The 19,172-nt window shown below is 47.2% G+C and overlaps 1 protein-coding gene across 1 annotated transcript in view; it reads left to right on the top strand.

The window, feature by feature from the left end:
* The first annotated feature begins 17,111 nt into the window (after positions 1-17,111).
* The window catches only part of LOC135216338 (WD repeat-containing protein 19-like), a 927,827-nt gene continuing 925,766 nt past the window's right edge, over positions 17,112-19,172 (top strand). Inside the window, 1 exon segment of the mRNA XM_064251544.1 lies at positions 17,112-17,253. Coding sequence (XP_064107614.1) covers positions 17,239-17,253 — 15 coding nt within the window. The 5' untranslated portion in view covers positions 17,112-17,238.

Below are 19,172 nucleotides of genomic sequence, written 5' to 3'. Positions count from 1 at the left end.
CAAGGGTTTCAAGTTACTTGGAGCTGGATATGCTACAATTGCTTTTTTTTTTTTTTTTTTTTTTTAATCTTCCTGCATACGCAGTCCATTTTCACTGATGACATGTCCTAAATACTCTAATGATCTCATCATGAATTGACATATTTTAATTTTTATCTTTAATCCTGCGCTCTTCAGTCTTTCTAACACTATTTCTAATGTCTTAAAGTGACTATCCAAGTCCTTACTGGAAATGACTACATCATCTAGATACACCGAAACATCCTCTATATCTCCTAAGATTTGGAGCATCAATCGAGTAAAGGTTAATGGGGCTGATGTAAGACCAAAGGGCATGACTTTAAACTGTAAGTGTTCCTTATGAATACTAAAAGCTGTCAAAGGTTTGGACTCTTCATCTAAGGGTATCTGCCAATATCCACTGAGCAAGTCTATTGACGTAAATATTTTTGCTAGACCTAATTGAGCTGACATATCATTTATGACAGGCATTGACATTCTATCTGGGATGGTGTGTGAATTTAATTTTCGATAATCTATTACCATTCTCTTAATTGCCATATTTTTTTGGAACTAACAAGAGAGGTGAATTATATGGTGATTTAGAAGGTACTACTACTCCATCATTCTTCATTTCGTCAATTAACTGATCTACAATCGGTCGTTGACTTATTGGCAACTTATAGTTAGGTATATAGAATGGTTTAGTTCCATTTTGTATTAAAATCTTAAGCTGCAAAGTATCTGTTCCTCCTAACTTATCTCCTTCTAAAGCAATGACATTTCTATACCTCTCCAATATTTGTAGTAATTTATCTCTATTCTGAGGGAAGTCTGTTTTATTTACTTCTTTATCTTAAAATGAACTTTGTTCTGTGCAAGAGAAGAATGCTTTTTCACCTAGTGTTAGTAAAGGATTATTCACTACAATTCCTGTACAAAACTCTATACCAGGCCTTAGTAATAGTCTTTTGTCTGAGTAATTCTGGACGTATGTCTCACAATTAGTACCATTCATGTGAACTAGGGAATTGTCCATCCTAACAAAGTCAGGTAAGTCTTCATTAGTTAACATTACATCTGTTTCATGCGAGTCTTCGTCTGTTTTAGCTCTAAGACAAACCTTGGTTTGACATTGCGGGTACAAAGCTACTTCTCTGTTAAGCACAAATCTAACAGTAAGGTCATCTGCAGTACTAATTAAACATTTCTTCGTCATCGTGTATCTCTGAGAAATAACAGACATCCGTTTCATCTGAACTTTCATCCAATAGCATTGTTGAATTTAATAAATTCTTATTTATTTTTCCTAATAACAGGACTTCATTGATATATTTTTCTTCTTTACCTTCATCCATCATGAGATATAGTACAATCACTTTCTGATTCATCTTCATCTATTGTTGAATGCTCATAATCAATCTGCGATTCATTTTCATCAATTTGTTCACATGCAATAATTGGTTCAGATGCAATAATTTGTTCAGGCTCTGAGTATCAAGGCTTGCATTGTTAATGTTATTTATTTGTGCACAATCTATCATAGAATTAGTCCTGGCTAAGGCCTTTTCTCCAAAAACTTTATCTCTACTACTTATTTCATGATTATCCATTAAATCTGTGCTACCCGGGCTAGCATTATTATCCATCTTAGTTTCTTGGATGTTCGCTTTTCTAGAAGATGTCGTCTCAGATAAATTGAACAGATTTATGCAAGACTTTCCTTCCTCTAGCTGAAAAAATTTTTCTCTATTTCTGCGTTGCAAACTGATTTTATTTTCTCCACAATCTGATATTATTCTACATTTCCGCATAGCCTTATATGAAAACAGAGCTTGAGTAGGATCAAATTTTTCTTCTAATACTACAAACACTTCCTTAAAAGTTTTGTCTAAAATCTCTATGTTCAGTGTGACATTATTACCCAAAGCCTTAATCTGCTTTCCTGCTATTCCTCTTATAGTTCTACCAGGCCCTTGTATTTCTGAATCTGCAAAGCCTAAATGTTTTATTAATGTTTGTTTATCTATAATATTTACCGTACTGCCTGTATCTAAAAGTATTGAGCATTGTTTACCATTAATTCTTGTTTGGATGATAGGTAAATCTTTTTGGCATATTTTCTTATCCTTTACTGAGAATACTATCTCTCTATTTCCTTTAAAAGGCAAGGCAACTTGAATGTATCTTCCTTACTGTCGTGAATTTCGAACTACCTACAGTGACTATTTCATTCTCATTCTCTATTGGTAAGGAAGCTCTCTTTTGTACTACCCCTTTCTGTAATTAATTGTCACTGCGTCTGATTATTATTTTGGGGGTGTACCAGCATTATTGGTTGTATGATTATTATTAAACCAACATTTTTGTGTTAGGTGACCTGTTCTATTACAATTGGAACAATATCTTGGTCGCCTACAATTTTGAGTTGTGTGGTTAGAATAACCAAAATTTTGTTCCTTTTTATTATTTTGTGTTCTATTATCTCCTGGACTCTGACTATGGGTTGGCCCGAATGAACTTTGCTTCTGATTACCATTGTTTGAATTTCCCTTGTGCTGTTGAGGCCTATCTACTATTTCTGTTTGCTTGGAAATTTTTGTTTCATTACTGTTCTTATGATTATCCCTAGGATCATGTTTCCCTAGTTGTCTATGGTTGAAATTTCTAAATCTGTCTGGAACACTATCTGTCCTTTGAAAAATATTCTTATTTCTACCTGTTTCCATTATTTACAAAACCTGTAAATTCTTTTGCTAGATTCAGTTCTCTTTTGCACAATTCCTTTTGCATGAACTTTAAAGCTGCGAGACTATCACTCTTGGGATTAGGTTCTTGTTTCTTGAAAACTCTTTTATCTTCCTCCCCGATAGCGTCATATACTATACCATGGGCTATGTAGTTTAATACCTCCTTTAAACTCACTAAATCTCCTACATTATCATTAAAAGCATTGCGATCGCCAATAATTACTCCTGTTCTCTTTAAATCAATATTTATGTTACGGATGACATTTTCTACATCAGTATGGAGGTTTGCTACTATTACCATCATATTTCTGGTGTAAAAACTTTCCTAAATTTTGCAAAAGTTTTAATTTCCTGGAGCTTGAATGAATTTAGAGTCTGATGAGCGTCTCCCTTCTCTGAACTAACATAGAGTAAAGCTTCATCTATTTTCTTGCGTTCATCGGCAATTCCATTGGATGAAATCCGACTTTCGGTATCTGCTATCCACTGCGATACTGAGTACGCTTCTCATTTATTCTTTTCCTGATGGCCTTTTTCTACATTGCCGCAAAAGCGTGTAGCTTGTGTTATTACAGCAGCCTGTGCCACTCTAGAATACCTAGGTACTTGCAATGGGTTTGTACTGTTATTATGGTTAGCAACAATCACACTATACTCGGTTTTTTTCCATCTGTCCATCCGCCTGTGGTGTTTGCGTATGGTAACACTGCGTCCCGGGCTTTAGATAGTTACATTCAGCTTACATTCAACAATAATAACAATATCCTATTTCGAATATTAGGTAACGGTGTAAGTCGCATACAGTAAATTATTAAAACACTTTTCAGTTGCAAATGTACACCCAGATATCCTTTTATTTACCTAAAACTTACACATAGCGTAACTATTTAAAGCCCGGGACGCAGTGTTACCATACAAAAACACCACAGGCGGATGGACAGATGGAAAAAAACAGAGTATAGTCGTGGGTATATTTGCTACTGTCGAAAGCGGTACTCTGGGTGGACTTTTGCTTTGCGATTGCCGTGGGGGAAAATTTGTCTGATTATTTAGTCTCGATCGTCTGTCAGGGGCTGGGCGTAGGCTATAATGGTTCGAGTCTGGAGTTCTGCTGTGTTGTAACCTGGTTATAATTTTATGAAAAATTCTATTCATTTCATACTACAGCAGGACTAGATACAATTTAAAAAATTAGATGCATTGTTATACTTACATTATCTTCATGTTGGCAGAAGTCTGTGGTCCCTATCTTGCCTATATAATTTTCTTATATGCTTACATCTAACGTTTTCTTCCTTCAATCTGGAAAAACATTAACATTAGTACATGCCGTTATTCCTTATTCACACCACTGCACTTTGTGAAACTGAATGAAATACCTTTATGGTTCTAGATTTATCATACAACAACAACGGAAGAAAGAAAATTATTTCATCTTACAAATTTACGACAAAAAATATTATCTCAAAGCTGGTTATGATAATTGATTTTTATAAAAGTATTACTATTATCATTACAGTGCGGTGTGAGAAAATTCTATTTTAATTTATCATCAGATGTTAATCTATTAGGATACTTCAAACTTTTTTTTTCTTCTTTCTTCTGTTTCTGGTTGCGTCGAACACTTCCGCGCTGCCGTTGAATCTTTCGCTGTCGTCGTCACTCAGTGCCACCAATCAGCGTCGTCACCGTCGTTTGGGGAATTGGGCGCTATCTCTGCCGTAATGATGGTTAGTGCTCTTAGGTTGATTGAAGAATTCAGTCAATGGTTTGCCATGAAGCTCCGCTTCGCTGAATTTGGCCCTATCGTCCTGCAAACACGTCTTCGTTTGGGAAGATGGCCGCCGCTGACGAGGCCCCTTCCACATCCTCCGATGCACCAGCAAAGCATACCTCATCTCCTTAAATGGTTGCGAGGATTAGATCACGATATACAAACTGAAATCTGCCTTCCTGATAGAAGAAGACTACGCCGATGCAGATCCCGTAGGGTGCCACACGCCGCCGCCCCAACACAGATCAACACCAGTAATCACCAAACCGGCCAAACATGGCTGCGGCCACCCTCGAAAGATGGTCGAACCCCAGAGGATTACCCCAGGGAAGCCCCCCTGAGGACGAGGATCTACCGAGGCAGCTGGTCTTGCGCACCCAGGGCCGCCTCCACCAGCCCTCACGCTTCCACAAGTAGTGATCAGAATTTCGCTCCTATCATCTAAAAATTCTGCCTTAATTACTGTCTTGGGTTGGGGGGAGAGTATTTGTAAGGACAATGCTTTTCCTCGAAATTTATTGTACGTTTCGACAGTTGCGTTGTTCTTACAAACATTTGAAAGAGCGTTCCGCGGGCTTTTGCCAATGCATAAATCATGCAACATCATACTCTGTACACTTTTATATTTATAATTATGACTCAAAAAAACACACAAATCGGTTGTCGCTGACCCATTTTTAATCTCGCGGGTCGGACACCACATTTCCACCCGCATGTTGTATATATATGAATTTTCCTTACCTGTAAGAAAATATTACGGGCTGCTCTGTGAGCAAGAGCCCGTGCTGACACAAGGTCAGCTTAATCAAAAACAACAACTGTAATAAAGTCAGTACACTTCTACCTGCCTCTTTGTTCACAACCTCAATAGATTCAGAACAGCATTACAAAATATACAGTAATTGTGAGGAATTCTCCTCACAACGATTTTATTTTCTAATGTTTCTGTGCATTCACTTGTTTCCGTGCTATCTATCTCTTAGTTATTATAGTGTCTGTCTCATAAGAAATTGATTGATTGATTTGCACTGTGTAATGGACAGACAGGAACTATGTTACTGTATTTGCATTCATGTGAAAACCAAATATATTCGCATGCCAATATATTTTGTAAATATATGTAAGTCTATATTGCATGACATAATAAGGGTGAAAAAACCACATCTACTCGAGAATGACACTTAAGATTACGTATTTTATCTGAATTTGACATGTTCTATCATGTAGGTACGTATTATCTGTGGTGTGGTTAGCACTGAGAAGATGGTTTTACACAAAGACAAAGTCTTTTGACATAAACGTCAGTAGACGTTTTAGTAACGCAGTATGATACTGTCTTAGAATTCATTAACCCTTATATATATGAAATTGCTCTTGGTGAGTGCAAGCAGGTTGGGTATACTCAAACACGAGCAATATGCAATAGCTGTATTTTCACACAGTTCAATACATGATGAGCAGCAGTGCACGTGACAGTGTTGAGGCTACGCTTACCCAAGCGAGACTGCCCCAGACTCAATTTCTCCCGCCTTAAACACATTTTGGCGGGAATACAAGTAACTTACATATGCATCATATGGAAACATCCTACATCCCTTCTCTAAAATAAATGTATTACACTTTTCATGAAATTGAAGGTTTATCAAGTAATTATACAGAAGAGAAGTGTAAGGCATACTGACGACAAAATGGTGTTATATGAGAGAAAAAACAAATCATATAAGTGGAACGTGATTACGTGCTCATTGCAAAGTAGGACGACATTTAGTTGCATGAAGTTGACAAGTTATTACAAAATGGCCACATATTCAGTGCAAAATGAAAATGCATAACTAAAGAGAAATCAAATTGTACATAATTGAAAAATCACAAAATGTAGTTTTTATGCCAACTCGGAGGATTTATTTTCCTCGTCCCTCTTCTAGGTTGGCGGTCAGCACACGAGTCAGCGGGGGAAAGTGAACGAGTAGGTGGGGAAACCTGCACTCTTATTTCCCGAAGATGTTTTCTGTTTCTCGTTGATATTCTTCCACTACCATCTAATTTTATGACATATTGGCGGTCTCCTTTCATTTCAATGACTTTTGCAATATGATCCCAGGCCTTAGAGACAACATTTTGCACTGCTACTGTGGTACCCGTTTGCAAGGGGCGGAGTCTCTTTGCACTAGAATCATGACGGAACTTGACATCTCTCAAGTGTCTACTCATCTTCTCTCTGTCTATCATAATGTCTGCCCACTGCTCTGTTATCTTATGGTAGCTTTTAATCATGGGGACTGAGTCTCTGAGTTGTCGTCCCATGGCTAATTGTGCCGGCGATTTGTCGATGTCTCTTAGGGGCGTATTTCTATATTGCAAAATGGCTCTTGCAAAACTATCTGTGTCGAGGCTTCCGTCGCTTCTTGTGTTATCTTGAATGGTTCTTTTTGCTGTACGTACTGCTGCCTCTGCCCTCCCGTTGGATTGGGGGTAATGGGCTGAGGATATTCTCATCCTAACCCCCCATTTCTGTAGGAAGCTAGCCATTTCAGTGCTTACCAAATTGGTGCCACCGTCGAGGGAGATTTCTTCCGGGGCACCCCACTGCATGAAGTATCGTCGGAAGAGTGGGATCAACTTAGCAGAATGTAGCCACCCACCTTGGGCCAGGAAGGCAATTTCCAGCCAACCAGTAAGCCTATCGGCATATGCCAGATATTGTTTTCCACATATTTGAAACATATCCGTGACCGTCTGTTGAAAAGGATATTTAGGGGTTGGGGTAGGCAATAGCGGTTCCTTTTGTTGGGATGGAGCGATGACGTCACATGTTCTGCACTGCATCCTCTTGAGATTCGTTGAACCCTCCATCCCGGCCAATACACAGCCTGTCGTGCCCTAACGAATCATTGAATCAGAGCTTTGGTGGCCTGAGTGTAGGTTAGAGACAACTCGGTCTCGTAGTGACACAGGTATTACTAGACGTATGTGTCCTTCATCATATGAATACACCACCAGTTCGTCCACGATGCCAAGTCGGTCCCGTACGTTAAAATACGGCTTTATGCTGGAGTCGACTAGATTTCTTGTTTCAATCCGCAGTTATTTAAACCACTGGCTAACCTGTGAGTCAGCATATAGTCATTCATGTCATTTTGGCACTGAGGGCAGCGGAAAGCACAATCTAAAGCCAATTCCTGACACCGATGTACATATGTCTTCACGGGTTCCATAGGCCCTTGCTGTGCACTAAAAAATATGACAATTTGTCGAAAATTGCATTTTTCCTAACTATCAAACCTGAGGTCCTTTAACAATAGGAAGTAGCTAGCGGCAGCTGGAACGGTCGTAAGCTTCGAACAAGGGGAGAACGGTAGTTAACTGCTTGTCCGATCGTCGCGCGCCGCGCGACTGGGAGGTAAACAATCACTTTTGCTTTTGGCCCATGCAAAATACGCAGAGTGAGGGTGGCATGAGGAGGGACTATATGTTAAAGGACCTCAGGTTTGTATAGTTAGGAAAAATGCATTTTCGACAAATTGTCATTTGTTCCGATACGTAATACAAACCCTCGGTCCTTTAACAATAGGAAGACTCACTTCTTGGTGGGAGGAATCTGAGTCTTTTTGATGAACAGACTGGTGTTCGTCCATCCTTGGAATGCCTCCCTGGTCGTAAGAGCGAGGGAGGGATCCAAGCCTCTGTCCGATTGATCGGGGTGTGCACCGCAGGATCAATGGTCAGACCTCTGGGCCGAGTACTAAGAGAGAGGCAAAGCGTATCTCTTTGTACCAGCATTGTAAGAACTTTTTTCCTTACATGAGCAAATGTAAAGTAATGGGTTTGTCTCATGTCGGCATCCACTTTCTCCCCCTTGTTGGAGAAAGTGGTGGATATTTACTCCTATCTCTAGTTAAAGAGGTAGATGGAGCTCTGTTGAATAGCTTACCTGCATCTGACTCCCTTCCAGCAAGGTAACGACCGTATCCCTCTGCCCACAGGTAGAGGTAGAAAAAGATGGTGGAGAGAAGCCAGTCACTCTCTCATTCACGCATTCATTCTCCCAGTCATACCAGGAATCGATGCTGTTCTGCCTGCTCGGAGGTGCTGGGTAAGCTTACACAACGTTGAGCAGCCACCACAGGTCCCAAGGAAAAAAGTATCCAAGGACTTGTGGGCAATTCCCGAAGGTAGAAGGACGTGAAGGTAGTCTGGTTGGCCCAGACGCCTGCCTTCAGGACCTGCGCCACGGAGAAGTTCTTACGGAACGCTAAGGAGGGGGGTCCGATACCTCTGACTTCTTGTGGCTCTCGGACGGAGCGTACGGATGTCGTCGCTACCATCAGCTTCGTACGCTCTCCTGATCACCTCACGCAGCCAGAAAGAAAGCGTGTTCTTGGAGACTTCTTTCTTGGTAACCCCAGTGCTAACGAAGAGGCGTCACACTCAGGCCTGAGATGTCGAGTTCTCTTCAGATAGCGCCGTAGCGCCCTCACAGGACAAAGCAGCATCTCATCCGCATCATTATCGGTGAAGTCCAGGAGGGAGGGGATCGTGAAAACAAAGACTCGAACCTGTCGTCAGGGATCGACGGATTCTGAGTCTTAGCTACGAAGTTCGGGACGAAATCGAGCGTCACCAGATCCCCAGCCTCTGGTATGTTTTAACATCATAAGAAAGGCCATGTAGTTCCCCTACTCTCTTCGCCGATGCCAGGGCCAGCAAGAGGGTCTTGAGGGTCAGATTGTCTGACGACGTCTCGACGTGGCTCGAAGGGTCTAAAATTCGAGTCAAACTCCTAAGTACGAGAGTCACATCCCACGCAGGGGGGCCTGAGTTCCCTGGGTGGGCAAGACCTTTCGAAGCTCCTCATTAGCAAGGATATCGCGAACGAATTCGAGATGTCCAGTCCCTCAGTTTTAGGACGAGAGCCAGGGCGGCTCTATATCCCTTAACTGTGGGTACTGAGAGGAGCTTCTCACGGCGAAGAAACACGAGGAAATCCGCTACCTGCTGAAGAGTGGCTCTGAGAGGAGACAGACCCTGTCTACGACACAACCACAGAAGACGGCCCACTTCCCCTGGTACACAGCGGCAGAGGACTGTCGGACGTGTCCAGCCATCTCTGTTGCTGCGCTACGAGAAAAGCTCTCGTTCGCAAGAGATGGTGGATAACAGCCAGCCGTGAAGTTGAAGGGACTGGACTGCTTGGTGGTACCGTTCTACGTGTGGCTGGGCTAGAAGGTTGTGCCAAGTGGGTAGCTCTCTCGGTGCGTCCGCAAGAAGAGCCAGCAGGTCCGGATACCAAACGGCTTGTGGTCGTTTGGGAGCCACCAGGATCATTCTGAGATTGGGAGTGACCAGCGCTCGACTGATCACTTCCGAATCAGACAGAAGGGAGGAAAGGCGTAAGCGAAGAGGTTGTCCCAGGGGTGTTGGAGAGCATCCTCTGCAGCTGCCCATGGGTCCGGCACAGCTGAAAAGAAACCTGAAGTTTTCTGTTGTGCCGGGTGGCGAACAGGTCTACGACCGGTCGCGCCCACAGGTTGAAGAGCCTTTCCGCCACGTCTTGGTGTAGAGACCATTCGGTCCTATCACCTGATCCCGACGGCTGAGGCTTGTCTGCTACTACATTCCTCTTGCCTGGAATGTAGCGTGCTGACAGCTCTATCGAGTGAGCCGTGGCCCACTCGTGCACCTGCACCGTCAACTGATGGAGCGGAAGAGACACTAGACCCCCCTGCTTGTTGACATATGCCACTACTGTGGTGTTGTCGCACATCAACACCACTGAGTGTCCCCCAAGCGGTCCTGAAACTCTTGGAGAGCGTTGAACGCCGCCTTGAGTTCCAGGACATTGATGTGAAGGTGCTTCTCGTGATGGTCCCACACACCTGCAGTCAGCAACTCCTCCAGGTGTGCGCCCCATCCCTCGGTCGATGCGTCTGAGAACAGAAGCATCTCCGGGGGGGGAGTGCGTATGGGCACTCCTCTTAAGAGGTTCTTGTCGTCGAGCCACCAGGCTAGGTCCTTCCTCACCTTGTCCGTGATAGCCACGGGAAAGTAAGGGGGATCCTTGGCCTGAGACCAACTCTCCCTTAGTCTCCACTGGAGAGACCGTAGGTGAAGACGCCCGTGAGGGACTAACTTCTCGAGTGACGACAGATGGCCGATCACGACTTGCCATTGCTGTGCTGCCTGTTCCTGCCGAGACAGGAACCGGCCGGCTGCCTCCCTGAATTTGCTGATACGCAAGTCTGCGGGAAAGACTTCCCTGCTACCGTATCTATCAGCATACCCAGTACTTCATCTTCTGCTTGGGTTCGAGGTCGGACTTCTCGTAGTTTATCACGATCCCCAGATCGCGACAAAACTTGAGGAGTCGATCTCTGTCCTGTAGCAACTGCGAGCGGGAGCTCGCCAGGACTAGCCAATCGTCGAGATACCTCAGAAGACGTATCCCGTTCGAATGGGCCCAAGCCGACACCAGAGTGAACACTCGCGTGAACACCTGTGGGGCGGTTGAGAGACCGAAACAAAGTGCCCTGAATTGGTACACCGTCCCGTCGAAGATGAAGCGGAGGTACTTTCTGGAGGACTGATGATGGTATTTGAAAATACCGCGTCCTTCAGGTCCACTGAAAGCATGAAATCGTTCCCCCTGATCGAGTCGAGCACTGAGCGTGCCGACTCCATCGTGAACCGCGTCGTGCGAACGAAGCGGTTCAGGGGAGAGAGGTCTATCACCGGACGCCAGCCCCCCGATGCCTTCTCCACTAGGAGAGGCGGCTGTAAAAGCCCGTGACTGGTCCTCCACGATTTCTACAGCTCGTTTCGCCAGCATGGTCTTGATCTCCTGTCGAAGAGCGTTGTCCTTTGCTGATCCCCGGACATAGGTCTGTAGATGGACCGGTTTGGAGATGAGGGGGGGCCGAGACTCGAAGGGTAGTAGATATCCCTCCCGAAGGACGTCTACTATCCAGTTCTCGGCGCCGTAGCGCTGCCAAGTCGCCCAATGGCTCGCCAGGCACCCCCTCACTTCCGGCAGCAGGTGAGGGGGAACGCCGTCCCTAGCGTTTCCCTCCTCGTTTCGACTTCTTTCCACACCTCCTCGGGGAAGGAGGGCTGGGAGGAGGGCTGGTTGCGGCCTCCTCTAGCAGAAGTTGAAACAGCTGGAGTCTTCACACGGGGTTTGGACGGTGCAACCGTCTTCGCCGCCGTGGAAGCGCTAGCCAAGCTCTTTGGTTTGGCCGCAGTTACTCGAGATTGCCCAGAAAACCTTCGAGACTGCCTGGTGGACTAAGCGGTCACTCTCGTCAGTGCGCCGCCGTTCCACCGCAGCGTCCACCATCTCTCCAGGAAAGAGAGCTGGGGAACTCCTAAGAGGTCCATTTCGTAGCCCGAGTGCCGCCTCACGCCCGGCCCCCTTGGTCACTCGGGTAGGACTGCGTCCCTACGTCGAAGAACCAAGTTGGCCCACAGGTTAGCAGTCTGATGGGCGAGGTAAGAGATTGCTCTTCCTCCAGACTGGCACAGTCTCCTGAAAAAAGCGTCGTCTTCGAGAGCAGAACTCCCGGAGCCGGCCGCTACTTTGGATATTGTGAGGGACCACAAATCCAACCAGGAAACTGCCTGGAATGCTGCCATAGCGGTAGATTCCAGGGCAAGTGCCTCCTGCTGCGAGAACCATATGGTTCTCCGACAGGAGCTGCTGCAGGGCACACCTGAGTCAGCCTCGCTAACTCCGGGTTAACCTGTTTCGGCAGTATCGGGTTCTTCCGAAGGCACGTAGAATCGCCTCTGCCGCTGTAGAGGAGGAGGAAGCAGCTTAGAGGACCGTCCGGATTTTAGCGAGTCCTCCCGTCCTGAGACGAGATTCTCCACCTGATCCAGGACCGAGTCCGCAAGCTCCGATCATGGCAACCCCACCATCATTTTGGGCTCCCTCTTGGGACCCCAAAATGATTCGAGCCGGGACGTGGGCTCTGCTGGTGGTAGCGACGATCCTTCCGCAAGGTCATTATGCAGACGCATCAGCTTAATGACCTCTGCGAAGTTCCTCTGTATCTCAGGCGTTACAGCGTCTTGTGGAGTAGGACCGTCCAGTCCCTCCAGCAAGAGCATATCCCTTGATACTCCTCCTTCAGAAGGAGGAACAGCGACAGACCCCTGACGGTCGCCTCCAACTACTTGCGCGTACGTTCTGGTCGGTCCTAAGACCGTGCCTGAGCCGTACGGCGTCATAGCTGGGTCACGAGCGGCGCACCTCTCGTGATCGCTCCTCGGTACCTCGCTCCTCCCGGTATAGCCCGAGGAGGTTGAAGGTACGGGAGAGGCAGACCTGACCGCCTCCCCCCTCGCTCGCTGGCAGGACCAGCGTGCGTGGAGGGCTGCTGCTGATCGTCAACCCGCGGTGACGGTCGAGCAGCAGGCCTAGCCTTGCCGCTCGCCTGGGGCGATTGGCTCGGCTGAGAACGTCGAGACCGATCTCTAGCGTCAGGCGAGCTGCCGCTGGTCACCGTCTCCGCCCGGTCCCATCGGGAGCGGCGGACGGGTGACCTGCTAGGCTCTCTGTCGCGTCGAGACCGGCCAGCGTCCTCTCGGCGCGTCAAACCGCTGGTACCAGCCGTGGCTGTACCGGCGGCCGTGGGACTCCTTCCTCGCCTCAACCCGTGGCCGGTCAGCGACCGTCACGTCAGCCCAGCAGCCAGTTGATCGCTGCGAGAGCGTCCACTGGCCTGGCGAGAGTCGTGTGCACGACTCTCGCCAGTCTTCTGCTCCGCGCCGCTGTCTTGACGGCGAGCGAGCTCGGGCGTCAAAACTTTGGCTGGACGGTCCTCTTTGGAAGAGCGTCCCAATCGGTGCTTCTCGCGAACGAGAAGCGGCCGAGACGGAACCTGGTTTAGCGGCAGAACCGCTAGCACCAGCCGAGGCTGGTGCACCTCTGGTCCCCGTCGACTTCTTCTTTGCAGAAGAAGCGACGGGCCCCGTTCCCGAAGGAACAGGAGGACCAGCAGAAGAGCTCCCCCGCTCGCCTGTGCGAGCCGGGCCCTTAGAAGATCCCGAAGGAGTCTTCTTAGGGGGGGAGGAGGCACCCTTCTTCTTCTTCGGCTGTTTAGCCTTAGAAGTCGAAGGGGAAGGAGAGGCAGCAGACGACGAAGAAGACGATGAAGACGACGACGACACCTTCTTCCTCTTCCTCTTCGCCAGGCTCCGCAGAACAGACGTCAGGTCTTCCATCCAGGAGGGAGCCGGGGCAGTTGCCGAAGCAACAGGGCCCGACTGCACCTGTCCGGAAAGACCTGAGACTGTGACAGCACCACCAGCAGCAGGAACAACAGGAACAGGTCCGGGAACAGCAGGAACGGCAGGAACATCTGAAAGAGAATGCCGATCTGAAAAGGAAGAGTAGCTGGAACGGCACAGGTACGGCAGCACGGCAGGTACCACGGGAGAGCCAGGCGTCCTGTCGGCAGTCACCGTCATCCGTGGCACTGGCGGCAGGTCCGGGGGTACTCTTTGGGCAGCGGAAGTCCGGGATCGGCAAAGGAAAAAATCCAGGTGGTGGTGGCACCGTCCTCTTTGGCACGGCAGCAATGGGTTTTTGTATAGCCGCCGTGGGTGTCACCGACATTATATGGGGCGTATACACCAGATGCGGTGGCATCTCATATGCTGGTGTCGTTACTGTGGTAGTAGTAGTGGTCACCGCACCATGAGTGACCACTGCCGACCCCGCCAAACCGTTGAAGCAACCAACCCCTGGATGCTGGGCACTCCCTGCAGTCCCAGCGACTCCCACACCTGTCCCAAGTCGTCCTTCGCTGATGGCACACCTGCGGAAGCAACAGTCGGGTTAGTTGGAGGGGCTTCCTCGCGCCTGGGGGAGAAACACCCCCCCCAGAGCGGACGAAGACCCCGAGTACAGCTGTACGTCCGGGTAGCGGGCGCCCTCATCCACACTCGACGGATCGAGAGAGGAAAGGACTCCGCTACCCCCCCCGCAGGGAAGGCGCGAAACGTGGGGGCTGGCCGGGGGGACAGAAAGAGGACGAAGTGTCCGTTACCAAAGGAGTCACTGGACTTTCCGATGACTTCTTGGGCGGCCTAAGTCTCTTCCTGCCCTCGTACAGCACCCACTGCGCCTCGGACCAATTCATACATGTGACAGGGCTCGTTTGCGGGAGCACTCTCGCCCCCACAACGAGTACAAACCTCGTGGGGTCTCGTCAACAAATGACCTAAAACCTCCACATCTACGCCCCTCCAGCCCGGGACACACTCACTACGGGCGACTGCGCGGCGATATCTCCATTTCTTCCATTCACTCATTGCAAGATCAATAAGATTGTAAAAGTACTTACAGTCACTCCTGATTTATACAGAAAGAGAGGCAATACTCAAACTCAAAGCAAACGACAAAGCGGGCAGAGCGATGACGAACACGTCCTTCCACACACGCCGAAAGCAAAAGTGATTTGTTTACCTCCCAGTCGCGCGGCGCGCGACGATCGGACAAGCAGTTAACTACCGTTCTCCCCTTGTTCGAAGCTTACGACCGTTCCAGCTGCCGCTAGCTCTTCCTATTTGTTAAAGGACCGAGGTTTGTATTACGTATCGGAACAATTATCCCACAGATTGCACGGTTTCACAGACTTTTGAGTTACTTCTTGGACGGCATCCAATGCCTGATGTAGAGAAAGGGCTTTCCATTCATCGGACGTGTAACAAGCGTCCAATGCCCTTTGTAACTGATCATCGCAGTTCAAACGAATGCTTAGCACAGCATCTTCAGTTGAAACCCTGCCAATTTGGAACCATCTGTCATAGACCTACGCCACTTCCTAAATGCTCCTTGTGAACATTTCGTACGAACATTTGTCGGGCATAATTGCTCTCATACCTGAGGGGGCACCACTGCTCTGTCGCTGCTGCAAGAAAAGGTTTGCCATGGCACTCAGAAGGTCCTCATTCCCACCATTGGTGCGGCTACGTGCAGCCCGTTGAATGGCCCATCTTCTTGGTGTTGTTGAATATCTTGCACCCGACATCTTGAAGGCTTCCCAGGCCCTTATATCACTGCGCCATGTAAGCAGGTTGGGTATACTCAAACACGAGCAATATGCAATAGCTGTATTTTCATACAGTTCAATACATGATGAGCAGCAGTGCATGTGACAGTGTTGAGGCTACGCTTACCCAAGCGAGACTGCCCCAGACTCAATTTCTCCCGCCTTAAACACATTTTGGCGGGAATACAAGTAACTTACATATGCATCATATGGAAACATCCTACAGTGAGTGTATTGCGCATATCACGTATGGCAAGAGTTGGGTCTTGATTGTGCCTCTCGCCAGAGAAGCCATTAGGAGAGGTCAAGAGATCGGGAGGGGAAAGGAGTTCGCCGCTCTGGTCTCTCCTTTGCGTGCCTCTCTAGGTGTGTATGCATGTGTGCGTGTAGGCTACATTGTATCGCGCAAAATTGTATTGACACACACCACCAATCACTTCACTGCATTTAACAAATATGTTGAAATTGCACACTATTATATTTGGAATTTATTTTTGACAACGAACTTGGTAATTATTATGAAGTTTTTTTATGTTCATGAAAACCTTGTAAGTCAGTTCTGCATTCGTGGTAATTGTATAACTTGTCTCTTTTCCCCAACAAAACACTAATGCATGACTGAAGTCACGGATCGAACAGCTTCTTCTTGTGTTGTGTAGTGATGTGTGTGTGTGGATTTAGAAATGGCAATTGCCCTGATTCTTTGAATTTTGTCGTAATTTGTTTCATTTGAGTTTCATTGAGTTACTGTTCCAATTGAGTGATTAATTTCATTTGTCACTTATGCTAATACTCTTTGATATGTTTAACTTTTAGTTATTAAATTAATTTGAACTAAGTTTATCGATGCGTTTCTATATCCCTCGATTTTATCTCATTTTCCTATGTTTCAGCGGTACTCTAAGGTCTGAAAATCAACCCGTGAGTACTCGCAACATTTTGAGAGAGAGAGAGAGAGAGAGAGAGAGAGAGAGATACTGGTGTGTTATCCTCGTTAATAATTAATTGGGTTGAGATATATCTCCCCGTAATTTAGAAACCGCAAAGGGAGTTTTGTGGGGTTGTTACCTAAGGCTTTTAGCGGGTTTTGACTAAGTAACAACGTTAACCATATACAGTCCACTAAGTCCATCTTTTTCGCCACATTAATGTTTAATTTTCCTGTAATAAAGTAACGTTATCTCATAATAATTAAATGTCAGAAAAAATATGCTGGCTCGGTGTTCCATCCTTGCAGTACAATGGTATGTTGTTCTAAGGCTATTGAGGCCTATATACGTACATCTGAAATACTGGAAAGGTAATTAAAATGTTATTAAAACCTTTCGCTCCCTATATGCATACAAATAATGTATATTCTCTTTTCCACAAAGATAGATATAAACTTAAATTATTGCTTAATATGAAGCAAGGAATATTTTTAAATAATTACAATATGGCCTCCTAGGTGTCACACTTAGTAGGGATATTTATTTATTCAATCTCTATGGGAAGACCCCCCCCCCCTAAACACCACCCACCGACGAGCTAGTGTCAGAGCCTCAAGTGTCATTCCTGTTTGTAAACATTCCAAAGTACGAAATCTGTCTGTCCAGTGGTCCACAGAGCATCGTAGCATTTGATTGGATTTGAACGGTCGTGGTTGAGGACATGTCGAAATATGTCCTCGGATAAGGTATATGACTATGTGAAATTATATTTAATTGAAATAACCATGAAATTCTGTCCATTTAGGTAGTATTTTATTCTAGCTAGGTAATCTACAATTTGCAATGGAATGAATTCCCCTTTGCGAATTTGGTAAACTCCAATTTCAAACCATAGGCTAGTTAGGCTACCTATAACTAGGTCGTAGCACATCGGAGCTGATTTGAACTTTTCTGCCATTTCTTTCGCACACAATTTAGTAGTTTGGAGATATTGGACCCCATAGCCCACAAGGTAGCTAGGTAGTACCTAGCTGGGGACATCCCGTAGCTTGGCTCCTACCTAGCTAGGGTAAAACGCCGCATGGACTGGCCAACACACCGACGATCACGGTTGGACACCCTCCGATAAAGTACTTATAACGCGTCCTGACACCAGAGATGGTCATCAGTTGCGAGTTGTTGTTGTGAGAGACGGAGCTAAAGACCTCTACTCTCCTTTCAAAGTTAGGAAGGTTACTAGCGGCAGCTGGATAGGTCGTAAGCTTTCGAACAAGCGGTTCGGTAGTTAACTGCTTGTCCGACAGTGCGCGCGCAACTGGGAGGTGAAGAACCACTTTTGCTTTCGGCCTGCTGGCGTGTGGACGTGTTTATCAACGCTCTCTGCCCGCTTCATCGTCGTTTGTGCTTTCGTATGGTTGTGTTTTCTTTTTCTGTTTGCAATTGTGAAAATGAAATTGTAAGTACAATTATTCTTGTTTTCACTATTCATTATTATCGTGAAGTGAATAAAGGATCATGGATTCTCCGTGCCCTCCGATTATCCGGCGACTGCCCCGGGACTGAAGGGCGTAAATGCGGGAAATTCCACAGTTTCCCAGAAATTGATCCACATGTATTGTGTGCTCGTTGTCGGGGGTGTGAGTGCTCTCGCACCGAGCCGTGTGTAATTTGTGAAAATTGGTCGGAGGCGCAGTGGGGCTTGTATGAGGGTAGGAAGAAGCAAAGGCCTGCAAAGGAGTCGCCGGAAAGCTCTCCCGCGACTCCTTTGGTGATGGATACTTCGTCGTCTTTCCTGCCCCCTGCTTAGCTCTCATGTATGGCACCTTCCCCTTTGGCGGGGGTATCCAGGTCCTTCTCCTCACCCGATCTGTCGAGTGTGGAGGAGGGCGCTTGGTACCCCGACATTCAATTGTACTCGGGGTCTTCTGTCCGTTCGGGGTGGGGCTCGTCCCCCCCTTCGCGGGGAGAAACCCCCCTAATCACCCGACTGTTGCTTCCGCAGGTGCTTCTGCCGCGAGGGATGACCTTGGTCAGGTGTGGGCGTCTTTGGGCTTGCAGGGCGTGCCTAGTGTCCAGGGGCTGCTGTATCATTTAGCTGGGTTTGCTGCGGTCACCCATGCAATGGTGACCACTACAACGACCACCCTGTCAACTCCAGGGTACGCTGCCCCCCCTCACCTGGTGTATTCTCCTCATGTGGTGTCAGTCTTGCCTACAGCCGCTGTACAGGGTCCGATCGCTGTACCGAGAGGGGGGCGTGCCGCCGCCGCCTGGGTTTGCCGTGCTGCCGCGACCAGACTTCCGCTGTCCTAAAAGCTCGCCCCTGGACCTGCCGCTAGTACCCAGGTTGTCGCTGGCTGTGGCTCCGCCTCCTGTGATGACTGTGCTGACCGTTCCTGTAGTTCCTGCCGTTCCTGATGTTCCTGCTGTTCCTGAAATGTCCGCACCTGCCGACGTCGTCCCTGCTCGTGGTATTGCTGCACCAGACGTTGGTCTGTCCGGACAGGTGCGTCCGGGCCCTGTTGCTTCGGCAACAGCAGCCCCGGCTCCGCCATGGATGGCAGACTTAACGTCTGTCCTGAGGAAGCTGACAAAGAAGAAGAGGAAGAGGAGGAAGGTGTCGTCGTCGTCTTCATCGTCTTCTTCGTCGTCGTCGTCTGCCGCC

Source organism: Macrobrachium nipponense, chromosome 6 (genome assembly GCF_015104395.2).
Source record: "Macrobrachium nipponense isolate FS-2020 chromosome 6, ASM1510439v2, whole genome shotgun sequence".
Lineage (NCBI taxonomy): Eukaryota > Metazoa > Arthropoda > Malacostraca > Decapoda > Palaemonidae > Macrobrachium > Macrobrachium nipponense.
The sequence above is the reverse complement of the archived record's forward strand: the minus strand, read 5'-3'. Positions and strand labels throughout refer to the sequence as shown.